The sequence below is a fragment of the Pleurodeles waltl genome, chromosome 10, assembly GCF_031143425.1.
Source record: "Pleurodeles waltl isolate 20211129_DDA chromosome 10, aPleWal1.hap1.20221129, whole genome shotgun sequence".
Lineage (NCBI taxonomy): Eukaryota > Metazoa > Chordata > Amphibia > Caudata > Salamandridae > Pleurodeles > Pleurodeles waltl.
The window spans coordinates 67,808,520-67,825,916 of NC_090449.1; the positions used below are offsets into that span (position 1 = coordinate 67,808,520).

Below are 17,397 nucleotides of genomic sequence, written 5' to 3' on the forward strand. Positions count from 1 at the left end.
ACCAAACTTCCCAGTTTTCAGTGTAGCCATTATGGTGCTGTGGAGTTCGTGTTTGACAGACTCCCAGACCATATACTCTTATGGCTACCCTGCACTTACAATGTCTAAGGTTTGGCTTAGACACTGTAGGGGCACAGTGCTCATGCACTGGTGCCCTCACCTATGGTATAGTGCACCCTGCCTTAGGGCTGTAAGGCCTGCTAGAGGGGTGTCTTACCTATACTGCATAGGCAGTGAGAGGCTGTCATGGCACCCTGAGGGGAGTGCCATGTCGACTTTCTCATTTTGTTCTCACTAGCACACACAAGCTGGTAAGCAGTGTGTCTGTGCTGAGTGAGGGGTCTCCAGGGTGGCATAAGACATGCTGCAGCCCTTAGAGACCTTCCCTGGCATCAGGGCCCTTGGTACCAGAGGTACCAGTTACAAGGGACTTACCTGGATGCCAGGGTGTGCCAATTGTGGATACAAAAGTACAGGTTAGGGAAAGAACGCTGGGGCCTGGTTAGCAGGCCTCAGCACACTTTCAATTCAAAACATAGCATCAGCAAAGGCAAAAAGTCAGGGGGTAACCATGCCAAGGAGGCATTTCCTTACAATAGCAAATTGTGATACCCATGCAATTTGAGTGTAACTAAAGTGAGTAAGTAAGAAATAATGTGCACAGAGTCCAAGGGTTCCCCTTAGAGGTGAGATAGTGGCAAAAAGATATAATTCTAATGCTTTATTTTGTGGTAGTGTGGTCGTGCAGTAGGCTTATCAGAGTGTAGTGTTAAGCAATGCTGCCATAAATTATTGCTGTGCTACGTGGCTCCAAAGGGATAAGTGGATTTTTTATTACAGGACAAGTCGACTTATGAAGCAACTTGTCCCATGGAAAAGTAGATATTTTATTAAATTCCACACCCCTGTGATTGAGGTGGATTGGGGGGTGGTTTGGATTGGAGTGATATGGCTGGGGCGGGGTGAGGTTGAGTAGGTGGATTAGATTGGACTGGTGTGGGGTGGATTGGATTCACTGAACGGGAGTGGGGTGAATGGATCGGAGTGGGGTGGGCAGGATGGGATGGTGTGAGAAAGCACCCTTTTTGAGATGGTTAGCCCCCACGTTTTGCCTGGATTCAGATGTGGCTTTGACTATTAGTGCACTGGGTCCCTGCTAATCATGTACACAGTGCCAGATGTCTTTCCCCAAAACTGCAGAGTTTTGCCCAACAGGCAAATCCCTTAAGCAAGCACTGCCATGACAGACTGCTTTTGGAGGAGCTGGCTAAATTAAAAACACAACTTGTCACACGCCACTGTGTGCCAAGTCCCCTATCACTGCATCTGCACCCAGTGCAAGTCACCCCTAAGTCAGGGTGCATCAAGGTACTTGTGAGGGCTTATCTGCACAAGCAGATATGCCCTTGCTATGTCTTTGTCAATTGTCAGACATAGTAAGTGAATGGGAAAGCTATTTTAAATGCATGTGCAGGACTCTGGTCAGCATAAGTTCCCAAGCTATATGATGGTGTCTTTGAATCCTGGGATGTTTGGTATCAAACATCTCAGAATAATAAACCCTCACTGATCCCAGTCATGGATTTATTAATAAATGCACACAGAGGGAACCTCAGAGGAGCCCCCTGAAAACCTACCCAGCTAATGGTGTGCTCACTAACTGGTCTAAACCAGTGCAGCCACCCTAGACAGAGTTCTGGGCCCCTAATTGTGAGAGCCACCGCTCTCAGCAGCCCAGAACAAAGGCCTGCTCTGGGGGGAAGGTGATAACACCTCATCCAGAGAAGGATGGACATCCAGGGATGGGAGCTTCAAAGGCCTTGCCGCCTTTAAAATGCAACCCAGGTCTCTCCAAAGGGCAGAGATTACCAGTCCCCCTGTCCTGACCCAGCTTCTGGCAGCAGAACAGATGAGAAAATTAGTTCAATTAGAAGAAATGCCCACTTCTTGCCAGTCTCACCCCTTAGGTGGACGAGCTGAAGTGGACACTACTTTTCAAATTCCTCTATCTTGCTTGAAAAGAATTAGGCCACTGGGGTTAGGGAAGTGTTCATAGAAAGGGTGTAGTCACCCTAAAGGTAGTCAGCTGATTGGTTACCGTATGGCACTCCCTGTAATGCCTGTAAATTGAGTATTTAGGTGGCACCCCTAAACTCGGATCCTGACTACCTAAGAAGGTTAAAAAAAAAAAAAAAAGTTGCCCCTCAGAAGAAGAGGAAGAAAAAAGCAGCTGACCCAATACCAACCCTTCCAGCCTGCCTGCTGCCCTCGTTGAACTCTGTAGAAAGACTTGTTCTGCAGCTCCGAGAAACCCAAGAAGTCTGCCTGCCTTCTAAAAAGACAGACTACCATGAGCAGCGGACCTGCTTAGCAACAAAGTACACAAGGACTCTGCAGCCTGGAAACTCAATACCTGAAGTAACCTCTGCACCCAACAACCTCAAGCCGGTGGGAAGCCCACCAAAGATAACAACAGGGTTCCCCAGCTGTTCTGAGCTAGAGTCCATCAGAGTGTCACCTCTCCTGGACTCATCCAAGTCACCAGTAGCCCCTGGATGGGTCCCCCTCTCCTGCAACCTGGTGGTGAGAGAAAACCAGACACCTACAGCAACCACTGCACCAGACACCAAATGAGGTCGGCCACTGGTGCCAACAACTTCCCCCAGTAGCCCTGAGCTCAAGTCCAGCTTGGTTTACCACATGCTGGACTAAGACAACGCCTGCAGCTTCTACACACAGGACCACTTGACCACAAGTACTCCTGGACGATGAAACCCGACACCAAAGGACACCCCTGCATCCATCGCCCTGGGCCCTGAAGACAAGGACCAACGGTGCACCTACCTTCAAGGACATCTCAAGTCTTTGGCCTACCTGCTTGTTGTCTGACTGGCCCCCTGGCCAGAGCCTGCAGCCTTTCTTCCCGAGGACCAAACGCCCATTGAAATGCATGGGGCACCCAACACCTAACTGCACCCCTGCACGCAGCCGCCACAGTTGCACCCTGTAGGAAGTTGGCTCTGTATGCACTACTTCAAAGTAAGGAACATTATGCAGAGTCCAAGGGTTCCCCTTAGAGGTAAGATAGTGGCAAAAAGAGATAATACTAATGCTCTATTTTGTGGTAGTGTGGTCGAGCAGTAGGCTTATCAAAGGAGTAGTGTTAAGCATTTGCTGTACATACACACAGGCAATAAATCAGGAACTCAGAGACAATTCCAAGCCAATAGGTTTTTGTATAGAAAAATAGCTTTTCTTAGTTTATTTTAAAAACCACAGGTTCAAATTCTACATGTAATACTTTGCATGAAAGGTATTGCAGGTAAGTACTTTAGGAACTTTGAATAATCATAATAGCATATATACTTTTCAAATAAAACACATATAGCTATTTTAAAACTAGACACTTAGTGCAATTTTAACAGTTCCTAGGGGAGGTAAGTAAGAAAACAAGTTACTTACCTGTAACTGTAGTTCTCCAGTATTGGAATCTTTCATAGATTCACACGCTTGAATCATTCCCCGTCGTCGAGATGGGAGTCCCAGTATAATTTTCATAAGTAATGTTAAAACATATTGAAGAGAAAAAAGGCCCTAGGCCTCTTCAATTTGATAGTCTATCAGAGTCATTATGTAAAAAGGAACAAACTTGATCCTCCACCAATCAGGCGACAGCACCCTTCAGAACCTCCTGAGAGAAGCTCTAGCACCTCAGATTTTCAACGCACAAGTGCGTATATTACTATGAGTATATGTACTGCTAGACAGAAAGAGGTGAAGTGAGCTTCTCCGGGGAGGTGGGTGGGTCGCATGTGAATCTATGAAAGATTCCAAAACTGGAGAACTACAGTTACAGGTAAGTAACTTGTTTTCTTACTCCAGTATTGGAACTTTCATAGATTCACATGCTTGAATCAGAGTAGCAAGCAATAACTATGCACATTGAAAAATGACAACCACTTTGATAAACAGGTTATCTTATGCCACAAAACCTTATCATCATCATGTATAAATTAATGAAGCATATAATCATACTGACATCTGTCTCTCTATATCTACATATACATATCTACACATCTATGTATACACACGTATATATATATATATATATATATATATATACACACACATATATATATATATATATATATACACACACAAATATATATATATATATATATATATATATATATATATATATATATATATAAAACCATATAAGTATCTTCTTATCTCTAATATAAATAGGAATATTCCTATGAAGATACATGATGAAAATTGAATAACAAACCAGTATTGTATTATTTTTAGATACATTTTTTAAAGTGCATACCTTTTCTAGGATGGAGGGATGTAGGAGAAGTGGCTCACCTTCACCTGAAGAGATTCCTGAGAACCGCTTGGCCCACTGCTACCTCTCCATGCGAGAGGGACTCCAAGCAATAGTGTTTAGTAAAGGTATGGCAGCTCTTCCATGTTGCTGCCCTACATATGTCTTGTAGGGCACTCCGGCAAACAGTGCCGTTGACGACGAGACCTTTCTCGTCGAGTGAGCATGCACAGATGACTGCAAAGGTTTGCCCGCTGCTAGATGACAGAAGCGAAAAGCAGAGGCGATCCATCTTGAAATACTCTGCTTGGATAGTGGGTACCCCTTCCTAGGGGCACTGTACGCCACAAATAGCTGATTAGAGCGCCGAAACACTTTTGACCTGTCCAAATAAAATTGAACGCATCTTTTCACATCTAGCGAATGTAATGCTCTTTCCGCTGGAGTAGATGGACGAGGGAAAAAAGACTTGAAAACCAGAGGTTCGTTAATGTGAAAGTGTGACGGAACTTTAGGAATAAAATGCGGGTTAGTGCGCATTAGTAGTCTATCTTGTTTCAACTGTAGGAAAGGCTCTTGGATGGAGAGCGCTTGTACCTCACTGACCCGCCTAGCTGATGTAAGGGCTATTAACAAGGCGACCTTCCACGATAAATGCTTGAGGGACGCACAGTGGATTGGCTCAAACGGATGCTTCATCATTTGCGCCAAAACAATGTTCAGGTTCCACGAAGGAGGTGGAGGTCTGAAAGGAGGGTAAACCCTGAATAATCCTTTTAAAAATCTTTTAATCAGCCGAGAAGAGCGAGGGTGTGTCATCCGAACGCCTGTATGCAGCTATGGCTGCTACATGAACTTTAATGGACGAATGTGCCAGGCCAGATCGAGCTAACTCTAAGAGATAAGGCAAAATCTCTTCTGGTGGTGAAAGAAACGGGTCGATTTGACACTGATGACACCAGGTACAGAATCTCTTCCATTTACACTGATACGCCTTGTTCGTGCTATCCGCTCTGGCCTGTGACAAAATATCTCTACAGTCCTGCGGGATATTCAAATGCGCAAATTCTCAGTGGTGAGGAGCCATGCCGCCAACCGCATTGACTGCGGATCGGGGTGTCGAACTTGGCCGTTCATTGTTAGTAGATGAGGTAACGGCTCCAGCGGAATATGAGGCTTGACTGAGAGAATGAGGAGCTCTGTGAACCAATGTTGGCGCGGCCAGTACGGGGCTATCAGTATGAGAGTGTACGGTTCTGTTTTCATCTTCGTGAGGACCCTTGGGATCAACGGAATGGGAGGAAAGGCGTAAGCAAAGATGTCGGACCAGACTATCGAAAACGCATTCCCCCAAGATACCTTTTCGTGATGCCAGCTTGCGAAGAACTGGCATTTGGCGTTGGTCTTCTTCGCAAACAGATCCACTGTTGGTGTTCCCCACTGAGAAAAAATCTGGGTGAGTATCGTCTGGTCTAGTTCCCACTCGTGGCAGTCTGATTTCTGCCTGCTGAGTGCATCCGCTGCCTTGTTGTTTATTCCCGGCAAGTGCACTGCCGATATTGTGACGCCTTGCTGCGAGGCCCAGTGCCAGATCGCTTGGGCTTCCCTGGAGAGGGTGAGAGATCTTGTACCTCCTTGTTTGTTGAGATAGTGCATCGTAGTAGTGTTGTCCGTTCTTATCACCACTCGCGATCCCTGGATTTTTGGGAGAAACGCTTGTAAGGCGAGGTTCACTGCCCTGAGTTCTAGCCAATTGATATGTCTTGATGTCAGATGAGTTGGCCATTTGCCACTTATCTTCAGGTCCTGTAATACTGTGCCCCAGCCTTCCAGTGAGGCATCTGTTGTTATGGTCCACGGGGCTGGTTGTTGAAGAAACGAGAGGCCAATTGAGAGATGATGCTTTTGAGACCACCACTTGAGGGTTTTGAGAATTGTCGGAGTAATTTGTATCTGGTCTTCGAAAGTTCCTGATACTTGAAGCCATTGACGGTTTAGCTGCTCCCGCAAGGGGCGCATCTTTAGCCGACACAAAGGGATCAGAGGTATGCATGAAGACATCATGCCCAATAGAGATTTGAAGAGACGGACTGTAACCTTTCGTCTTCTTTGTATGAAACTTCCTAGGGTTAGTAACCTTTGTTGTCTCTCTACCGTGGGACATGCGATGCCGGAGTCCGTGTTCAGTTCCGCTCCCAGAAAAGTAATGCTGCGGCCTGGTAGAGGGTTGGACTTCTCCCAGTTGATTGTGAATCCGAGATTGGTCAGCAAGGAAACGCACCTTCTTGTTGACTTGTGTGCTCTCGTGTAAGTCTTTGCCTTTATCAACCAGTCGTCTGAAGTATGGAAAGACCTGGTGCTTTCTTCTCCTGAGAAAGGCTGCCACCGGTGCTAGGCACTTGGTAAATATTCTTGGGGCTGATTTGAGCCCGAAGGGAAGGACGCAATATTGATAATGGCTGCCGGCTACGGTAAATCTAAAAAATGTTCTGTGGGCAGGGTGGATTGGTATGTGGAAGTATGCGTCCTTGAGGTCTAGTGATGACATAAAATCTCCTTGATTGAGACGCAAAAGGACGTCTTGCAGACTGATCATTCGAAACGATTGCTTCTTTAGGTATACATTTAGTTGCCTTAAATCGAGGATCGGTCTCCAATCCTTCCACTTTTTTCGAATTATGAAGAACCTGGAATAAAATCCTGTTCCTTGTTGATTCCGAGGCACTTTCTCTATAGCTCCCTTGAGAAGGAGCTTGTAGACCTCTTCTTTGAGTTGTTGAGGGTATCTTGAAGGAGTCCTGCAGGGAGGGTTGGAGGGAGGTTTTTGGACAAATTCTAAAGTATGGCCCCGTTCCACTAATTGTAGGACCCACTTGTCTGACGTAATAGTTTGCCATTGACTGAGAAATAAGGAAACTCTTCCGCCCAAGGTGACAGGAGGAGGACTGGGCATAGCCGGAGCCTCGAGGACGTCAGGTTCTACGAGCTGCATCCCTAGCAGGGCGGGCTGAGCGTCCACGGCCTGCCGGCCTATTATAAGCCGGTTGAGTCGATTGTCTTTGGGAATAGTACGGCCGAAATTGTTGTGACGATGATGGGTAGGAAGAGTATCGCTGTTGTTGATACCCTCCTCTGTAAGAAGGCTGGCCACGCCCCCTAGGGCGAAAGGACGACTTCCGATATTGCAGGGTTCCTAGTGACCTTGCAGTGTCCGTGTCTGTTTTAATTGACTGTAGGGCTTCGTCCACATGTTTCCCAAATAACGCTTGGCCATCAAAGGGTAAGTCTAGGATCTTATTCTGGACTTCTGGACGAAAGGAAGTGGCTTTGAGCCATCCCTGCCTTCTTAATACAGCAGCGCCTGCTAGCTGTCTGAAAGCAGTGGTCGCTATATCCATTGCGCAGTCTATCAGCTCTGCAGACGCGCGTTGACCCTCTTGCATCGTCTTATTTGCCTCTGATCTTACGTCTTCCGGCAGCTGAGTAATAAAGGGTGCAATATCTGCCCAAAGCTGTCTGTCATATCGAGACAAAATAGCCAAGGAGTTGGCAGCTCTCAGAACTAGGCTGGCCATAGAAGAGAATCTCTTTCCTATGTTATCTAGCCTTCTACCATCCTTATCTGGGGGCCCGGAAATCGGAGCAGAAGGATTCTTTGATCTCCTTTGAGCCGCTTGAGCTACTACCGAATCTGGAGGAGGATGGCCTGTCAAGCATGCTGGGGCATCATCGGGAGCTTTGTATTTCTTGTCTAGACGTGGCAAAACTGCTATGACAGTTGCTGGATGTAGGAAGTTGGCTCTGTATGTGCTATTTCAAAGTAAGGAATAGCATGCACAGAGTCCAAGGGTTCCCCTTAGAGGTAAAATAGTGGTAAAAATAGATAATACTAATGCTCTATTTTGTGGTAGTGTGGTCGAGCAGTAGGCTTATCCAAGGAGTAGTGTTAAGCATTTGTTGTACATACACATAGACAATAAATGAGGTACACACACTCAGAGACAAATCCAGCCAATAGGTTTTTATATAGAAAAATATCTTTTCTTAGTTTATTTTAAGAACCACAGGTTCCAATTCTACATGTAATAGCTCATTCGAAAGGTATTGCAGGTAAGTACTTTAGGAACTTCAAATCATCAAAATTGCATGTATACTTTTCAAGTTATTGACAAATAGCTGTTTTAAAAGTGGACACTTAGTGCAATTTTCACAGTTCCTGGGGGAGGTAAGTTTTTGTTAGTTTTACCAGGTAAGTAGGGCACTTACAGGGTTCAGTTCTTGGTCCAAGGTAGCCCACCGTTGGGGGTTCAGAGCAACCCCAAAGTCACCACACCAGCAGCTCAGGGCCGGTCAGGTGCAGAGTTCCAAGTGGTGCCCAAAACACATAGGCTAGAATGGAGAGAAGGGGGTGCCCCGGTTCCGGTCTGCTTGCAGGTAAGTACCCGCGTCTTCGGAGGGCAGACCAGGGGGGTTTTGTAGGGCACCGGGGGGGACACAAGTCCACACAGAAATTTCACCCTCAGCAGCGCGGGGGCGGCCGGGTGCAGTGTCGAAACAAGCGTCGGGTTTGTAATGGAAGTCAATGGGAGATCTAGGGATCTCTTCAGCGCTGCAGGCAGGCAAGGGGGGGATTCCTCGGGGAAACCTCCACTTGGGCAAGGGAGAGGGACTCCTGGGGGTCACTCCTCCAGTGAAAGTCCGGTCCTTCAGGTCCTGGGGGCTGCGGGTGCAGGGTCTCTCCCAGGTGTCGGGACTTTAGGTTCAAAGAGTCGCGGTCAGGGGAAGCCTCGGGATTCCCTCTGCAGGCGGCGCTGTGGGGGCTCAGGGGGGACAGGTTTTTGTACTCACAGTCTTAGAGTAGTCCTGGGGTCCCTCCTGAGGTGTTGGATCGCCACCAGCCGAGTCGGGGTCGCCGGGTGCAGTGTTGCAAGTCTCACGCCTTTTGCGGGGAGCTTGCAGGGTTCTTTAAAGCCGCTGGAAACAAAGTTGCAGCTTTTCTTGGAGCAGGTCCGCTGTCCTCGGGAGTTTCTTGTCTTTTCGAAGCAGGGGCAGTCCTCAGAGGATGTCGAGGTCGCTGGTCCCTTTGGAAGGCGTCGCTGGAGCAGGATCTTTGGAAGGCAGGAGACAGGCCGGTGAGTTTCTGGAGCCAAGGCAGTTGTCGTCTTCTGGTCTTCCTCGGCAGGGGTTTTCAGCTAGGCAGTCCTTCTTCTTGTAGTTGCAGGAATCTAATTTTCTAGGGTTCAGGGTAGCCCTTAAATACTAAATTTAAGGGCGTGTTTAGGTCTGGGGGGTTAGTAGCCAATGGCTACTAGCCCTGAGGGTGGGTACACCCTCTTTGTGCCTCCTCCCAAGGGGAGGGGGTCACAATCCTAACCCTATTGGGGGAATCCTCCATCTGCAAGATGGAGGATTTCTAAAAGTTAGAGTCACCTCAGCTCAGGACACCTTAGGGGCTGTCCTGACTGGCCAGTGACTCCTCCTTGTTATTCTCATTATTTTCTCCGGCCTTGCCGCCAAAAGTGGGGCCTGGCCGGAGGGGGCGGGCAACTCCACTAGCTGGAGTGTCCTGCTGGGTTGGCACAAAGGAGGTGAGCCTTTGAGGCTCACCGCCAGGTGTGACAATTCCTGCCTGGGAGAGGTGTTAGCATCTCCACCCAGTGCAGGCTTTGTTACTGGCCTCAGAGTGACAAAGGCCCTCTCCCCATGGGGCCAGCAACATGTCTCGGTTTGTGGCAGGCTGCTAAAACTAGTCAGCCTACACAGATAGTCGGTTAAGTTTCAGGGGGCACCTCTAAGGTGCCCTCTGTGGTGTATTTTACAATAAAATGTACACTGGCATCAGTGTGCATTTATTGTGCTGAGAAGTTTGATACCAAACTTCCCAGTTTTCAGTGTAGCCATTATGGTGCTGTGGAGTTCGTGTTTGACAGACTCCCAGACCATATACTCTTATGGCTACCCTGCACTTACAATGTCTAAGGTTTTATTTAGACACTGTAGGGGTACCATGCTCATGCACTGGTACCCTCACCTATGGTATAGTGCACCCTGCCTTAGGGCTGTAAGGCCTGCTAGAGGGGTGTCTTACCTATACTGCATAGGCAGTGAGAGGCTGGCATGGCACCCTGAGGGGAGTGCCATGTCGACTTACTCGTTTTGTCCTCACTAGCACACACAAGCTGGCAAGCAGTGTGTCTGTGCTGAGTGAGAGGTCTCCAGGGTGGCATAAGACATGCTGCAGCCCTTAGAGACCTTCCTTGGCATCAGGGCCCTTGGTACTAGAAGTACCAGTTACAAGGGACTTATCTGGATGCCAGGGTCTGCCAATTGTGGATACAAAAGTACAGGTTAGGGAAAGAACACTGGTGCTGGGGCCTGGTTAGCAGGCCTCAGCACACTTTCAATTGTAAACATAGCATCAGCAAAGGCAAAAAGTCAGGGGGCAACCATGCCAAGGAGGCATTTCCTTACACTGGACTAGTCATGACTTTAAGGCCCTCTTCCCACAAATAGTTCACCATCGGGATGGAACTCACAGACTTCTGAAAGGGCTCTTTAAAATCATAAAGGAAACAATCCGTTTGCTTCGTTGGTAGCGGTAATGCAAAACGCTTGGCTGCCCTCTCTAAAAGATTATGAAAGCCTCCCAATGTCTTCAGGTGGGGACTCCACCTTCGAATGAGAAGGAGAAGATGGAGCAGGAATAATATACTCGTCCCACTCTGAGTGAGTATCTATGAGCTCTCCTTCTTCTTGATCTCCATCTGAGATGTCAGTGTCCTGGGGAATTGTCATGTCTGGGGTAGCCACATCTGTGAGGTGCAAAGACGTCGGTCTTTGATGTGGAGTAGAAGGACCAGAAATGGGCAATGGATGAGGTTGTTCTCCCTCTGGAGGGAACCTTCTATTGTAATCCACCAACATGGCTCTAAGGCCAGTAAGCAGGTCGGAAGGGATATACGCTCCCTGTTGATACTGCTGATGCTCCAAGGAGGCCTGGGGATCATAAGCTTCCTCAAATTCCTCCTCTTCCTGATATTTTACATTTAATTCAGAGGGGCTGTGAGCTGTACCAAAAGGCCCATCTTCGTCCGAATCTTCATCTCCCTCCAAAAGATGTACTGGTACCAGTGAGGATACCTTACTAGGTGAAGTGTGGGTTGGAGTTAACTTTTCCGTTCTTTTTTGGTATTTTTCCCTCGTCGACGGTGTCGTCAACGACGTGTACTTTGTCGTAGACGGTGCCGTCGATGCTGGACGCACTGTTATTTTAATAGCCGCAAGCTTCGCCGACGATTCTACCGTCGACGGTAAGGCTGACACTGACGTAAGCGCCGTCGACGAGGAAGAGGTGTATACGGTCGTCGACGCTGAAGTCGTCGTTGTAGTTCTCGTCGACGGTGGTGTACTCATCGACGAAGTCGCCGATGGAGCCATGGACGACGGAATACTTGAAGTTGCTAGAGTCGTCGGCAATGCGCCCACCGACGGTGCCATCGACGGGGAATCCGTCGACGAGGACTTTTTTCCAGTCACAGAAGATGGTCTTTTGAAAGGCATAGATGGTGGAACAGATGAGGATTCACTGTGCCTCTCAGAACTGGAAGAATGTTTCTTTCCCTCTTTACTTGAGTCTAGTTGGGGAAGAGGATAGGCTGCGACCCTTATAAGACCCTGAAACAGTCTTTTTGAGGGCTTTCCTTGAGGTTTGTGAGGGAGATCTAGAGCGTGATCTTGCCCTTTTAGTTGATCTCTTGGAAGTGGAAGATTCCTCACTCTCAGAACCAGAAACTGGATCCTTCCTATGCTTCAGTTTCTGCAGCCATATTAGTAATCTGCCTTCTCTATCCTTTAAGGTTTGAGAAGAAAAAGTATGGCAAATCTTACAGTCTTTGGCTGAATGATCTGGATAGAGGCAGTAAATGCAATCTTGATGAGGATCTTCAGAATGAAGTCTTTTCTTCCCACAAGTCTTGCAGTCTCTAAAGAGACTTTTCTTTTCCTTGTCAGACATAGTTGGTAAATAGCTGACAAAATAATTGAGTTTCTCTGAGAGAAAAAGAGTTGAATAAAGGTGTGAAAACAGAGCAGAGCTCTGAGGAGACTCCCTAGCACGACGTGCGGTAGAAAATCTGAGGTGCTAGAGCTTCTCTCAGGAGGTTCTGAAGGGTGCTGTCGCCTGATTGGTGGAGGATCAAGTTTGGTCCTTTTTACATAATGACTGATAGACTATCAAATTGAAGAGGCCTAGGGCCTTTTTTCTCTTCAATATGTTTTAACATTACTTATGAAAATTATACCGGGACTCCCATCTCGACGACGGGGAATGATTCAAGCATGTGAATCTATGAAAGTTCCAATACTGGAGTAATTGTTAGTTCTTGCAGGTAAGTAAGCCACCTACGGGGTTCAAGTTTGGGTCCAAGGTAACCCACCGTTGGGGGTTCAGAGCAACCCCAAAGTTACCACACCAGCAGCTCAGGGCCAGTCAGGTGCAGAGTTCAAAGTGGTGCCCAAAACGCATAGGCTTCAATGGAGAAGGGGGTGCCCCGGTTCCAGTATGCCAGCAGGTAAGTACCCGCGTCTTCGGAGGGCAGTCCAGGGGGGTTTTGTAGGGCACCAGGGGGAGGGGGGGACACGAGTCAGCACAGAAAGTACACCCTCAGCAGCACGGGGGCGGCCGGGTGCAGTGTGCAAAAACACACCAGGTTTTCAATTGGAATCAATGGGAGACCAAGGGGTCTCTTCAGCGATGCAGGCAGGCAAGGGGGGGGGCTCCTCGGGGTAGCCACCACCTGGGCAAGGGAGAGGGCCTCCTGGGGGGTCACTCCTGCACTGGAGTTCCGATCTTTCAGGTCCTGGGGGCTGCGGGTGCAGAGTCTTTTCCAGGCGTTGGGATCTGGGAGTCAGGCAGTCGCGGTCAGGGGGAGCCTCGGGATTCCCTCTGCAGGCGTCGCTGTGGGGGCTCAGGGGGGACAACTTTGGTTACTCACAGTCTCGGAGTCGCCGGGGAGTCCTCCCTGAAGTGTTGGTTCTCCACAAGTCGAGTCGGGGGCGTCGGGTGCAGAGATGCAAGACTCACGCTTCTGGCGGGAAATGCAGTTGTCTTTAAGTTGCTTCTTTGGAAACAAAGTTGCAGTCTTGGGTGAACAGGGGCGCTGTTCTCTGGAGTTTCTTGGTCCTTTTAGAGCAGGGCAGTCCTCTGAGGATTCAGAGGTAGCTGGTCCTGGGGAAAGCGTCGCTGGAGCAGTTTTCTTCCGAAGGGGGGAGACAGGCCGGTAGAGCTGGGGCCAAAGCAGTTGGTGTCTCAGTCTTCTCTGCAGGGTTTTTCAGCTCAGCAGTCCTCTTCTTCTTAGGTTGCAGGAATCTGAGTTCCTAGGTTCAGGGGAGCCCCTAAATACAGAATGAATTTAGGGGTGTGTTTAGGTCAGGGAGGGCAGTAGCCAATGGCTACTAGCCCTGAGGGTGGCTACACCCTCTTTGTGCCTCCTCCCAAGGGGAGGGGGTCACATTCCTATCCCTATTGGGGGGACCCTCCATCTGCAAGATGGAGGATTCCTAAAAGCCAGAGTCACTTCAGCTCAGGTTGCCTTAGGGGCTGTCCTGACTGGCCAGTGACAACTCCTTGTTTTTCTCATTATCTCCTCCGGCCTTGCCGCCAAAAGTGGGGCCGTGGCCGGAGGGGGCGGGCAACTCCACTAGCTGGAATGCCCTGTGGTGCTGGAACAAAGGGGGTGAGCCTTTGAGGCTCACCGCCAGGTGTTACAGCTCCTGCAAGGGGGAAGTGATAAGCATAAGGGGAGTGCCATGTCGAATTACTCGTTTTGTCCTCACCAGCACACACAAGCTGGCAAGCAGTGTGTCTGTGCTGAGTGAGGGGTCCCCAGGGTGGCATAAGATATGCTGCAGCCCTTAGAGACCTTCCCTGACATCAGGGCCCTTGGTACCAGGGGTACCAGTTACAAGGGACTTACCTGGATGCCAGGGTGTGCCAATTGTGAAAACAAAAGTACAGGTTAGGGAAAGAACACTGGTGCTGGGGCCTGGTTAGCAGGCCTCAGCACACTTTCAAATCAAAACATAGCATCAGCAAAGGCAAAAAGTCAGGAGGTAACCATGCCAAGGAGGCATTTCCTTACACACCCGGTGTGACCTGCAGGTGTGGTTCTGACCAGTGCACAGTACTTACTTTAACCCTCGGAGATTGGCCTCTTAAGTCGTTGATAAATGTGTGTTTGCTGAACCCTGTTTTCCTCCATAGGTTAACATTGGGAACTCTGAAAATGCACTGTGTTGACTTTTGAAACTGTAAAGTACCTCCTGAAAAACGTACTTAACTTAAAACAAAGTTCTTTGGTTCAAAATGTATATAGAAGTGTTATTTTTCTAAATTGGTCTCAGATTTATACATTGAACGGGTGTCATTTATTGCCTCTGTGAGAACAAATTCTCCACAACCAGAGCATTAGACCTATCTACTTTTGCCTCTGCAAACCAATTGTGGATCCACTGGACTCTCTGCACAGACTACTTCATTTTAGTGCATTATATAGAGAGCCAGCTTCCTAGAGGTGGGCTGGATGGATTTGAGTGGACCGGGCTAGATAAAATGGAATGGTGTGGACTGGATTGGTATAGAGTGGATGGAGTGGAATAGGGTATGGTGGATTGGAGTAAGAGGGGTGGATTAGAATGTGGTGGGTGGAGTGGGTTGGACTCAAATTAGGTGGGGTGTGTGTTGGATTGGATGGACGGGGTGGACTGGACTGTACTGGGATGAGGTAGGGTGGATTGGGGTGGGGTGAGTGGATTAGTCTGGAGTTGGGTGGACTGGAGTGGGGTAGGGCGGACTGGAGTGGGGTAGGCTGTCTGGACTCGATTGGAGTGTAGAGGGGTGGACTGAGGTGGGGTGGATTGCATTGAGGTGAGGTGAATTGGCTTGGGGTGGACTGGGGTGTGTCGGGTTTGGGTGAAGGAGTGTAGAGGGCTGGAGTGAGGTGGATTGGACTGAGTGGTGGTTTCGGGTAGTTTAGATGGGGTGGGCTGAAATGAATTAGTGTGGATTGGAATGTGGTGCATTGACTGGAGTCGGGTGGATGTATTGGAAAGGGTGGACTGGATTGAAGTGGGGTAGATTAAAGTCTTGGAGTGGGGTGGAATGGACTGGAGTAAGGTGGATGAATGTAGATTGTATTGGAGTGGGATAGACAGAGGTGGTATGGGTTGACTGGATTGGAGTGAGGTGGGTTGGAGTCGGGTGGATTTGAAGTGGGGTGGGATGGACAGCAGTGAGGTGGGTTGGATTGGTGGGGATAGACTGGGTAGGATGGTGGTATAGGGGTGCGATGGACTGGAGTAGGTTGGGGTGGACTGTAGTGGGGTCGACTGGATTGGGGTGGGGTGTACTGGATTGGACTGAACTGGATTGGGGTGGGATGGACTGCGGTGGGGTGGATTGTGTGAGGTGAACTGGGTTTGAGTGGGATGGATTGGACTGGGGTGAGGTGTATTGCATTGGGACAGATTGTTTTGGATTGGACTGGGTTGTTTGGGATTGGAGTGGGGCAAATTGAAATTAGAGTGTTTTGGACTGAAGTGGGGCAGGTTGTTTTGGATTGGGGCAGATTGTTCTGGATTCAAATGGGCAGATTTATTTGGTTTGGAGCAGACTTTTCAGGAATGGAGTGGTCAGACTATTAGTGTGGATAGGAGTGGGGTGGACTGGGTTGTGTGGGGTGGAATGAATGGGAGTGGAGTGGATTGGAATGGAGCGGGCATATTGTTTTGGAGTGGGGCAGATTGGAGTGAGGCAGGTTTAAGTGGGATAGATAGTTGTGGATTGGAGTGGGACGGACTGGAAGAGGGGCAGATTGTTTTGGATTAAAGTGGGGCAGATTGGAGTGAGGTAGACTGGAGTGAGTGGATTGTTTTGGACTGCAATGGGGCAGATTGTTTTGAATTGGAGTGCAGTAAATTGCAGTTGGGCAGACTATTTTGGATTGGGGCAGATTGTTTTAGACTGGAGTGGGGCAAATTGTTTTGTACTGAGTAGGGAAGGTGGGAGTTGGGTATATTGTTTTGAATTGGAGTGGGACACATTGTTTTGGATTAAAGTGGGGAGAATTGGAGTGGGTTGGGAGGACTGGAATGAGTTGGACTGGGTTGGATTGGTGTAAGGTAAAAGTGTGATTTGGGGTGGATTGGGGTGTACTGCATGACTACATGATAAGGCATAATTTTATAAATTACACATGATAAATGGTGTTGCACTGCATTATTTCGAAAGAGATAATCTTTAGAGAAGAGCACCCACAAGTAAAAACAAAGAAATAAATGAGTGGAAAATGAAAAAAAGACATGGCAAAATAAAAGAAAGGTATTAAAAAAAAGAAAAAGAAAAAAAAAAAGAAAACTTTGCAATTTTGTTTGTCTTTCTGTTTGCATGGAATTAGAAGTTGTGCGTGGTCCCGGCACCGCAGAGAGGAACAGAAATGATGCCTGGCCTTCAGAGGACGAATTGCGAGGCTGTAAAGCAGAGTGCCACGCAAACCAACAAATGGTGCACACCAGGCCCTTTAAGGTACACAACAGTCTTGCAAGCAAGATGCACGCGCTAGATTCAGATCTACCTTTTGAGTGCAAAAAGGGGGCTGCCAGTGCTTTGCACTATCAACACCAGGCTGCAAAGGACAGCATGCTGTCAAATACATGCAGATGACAAGTAAATACACAAATATGAATTGCCATAGTGATTAAAACAAATTATTTTTAAAGTACCAAAAAGCTGTTTCATATTTTCAAAATAGAAGGAGGAATGGACAGACAATGCATTTCTACAGTCTAAAGTAGAAGTGATTATTGTAACAGTGAAAATACCTGTCGCAAAAACTTGTTGGCTATTAAAGCGTCTGGAGAAACATCAGTCTGATGACAGGTTGGGCACATATGATCCTCTGATTCTAGCAGGGATGATCTAATACCTGGGAACAAAAAACTATAAATTAGAGAGCTATAGTTTTTTTAAAGACTTATAGTTTAAATAACACTTGAATGTGTCAGAGTATGTA

The 17,397-nt window shown here is 48.0% G+C and overlaps 1 protein-coding gene across 2 annotated transcripts in view; it reads right to left on the reverse strand.

The window, feature by feature from the left end:
- Positions 1–17,397, reverse strand: part of RBBP6 (RB binding protein 6, ubiquitin ligase) — a 388,917-nt gene that overhangs the window by 173,223 nt on the left and 198,297 nt on the right. For both annotated transcript variants that reach the window (XM_069209694.1, XM_069209695.1), the window contains exon 9: positions 17,207–17,310. In XM_069209694.1, the coding sequence (XP_069065795.1) occupies positions 17,207–17,310 (104 nt within the window). The remainder of the gene's footprint in view (positions 1–17,206; positions 17,311–17,397) is intronic.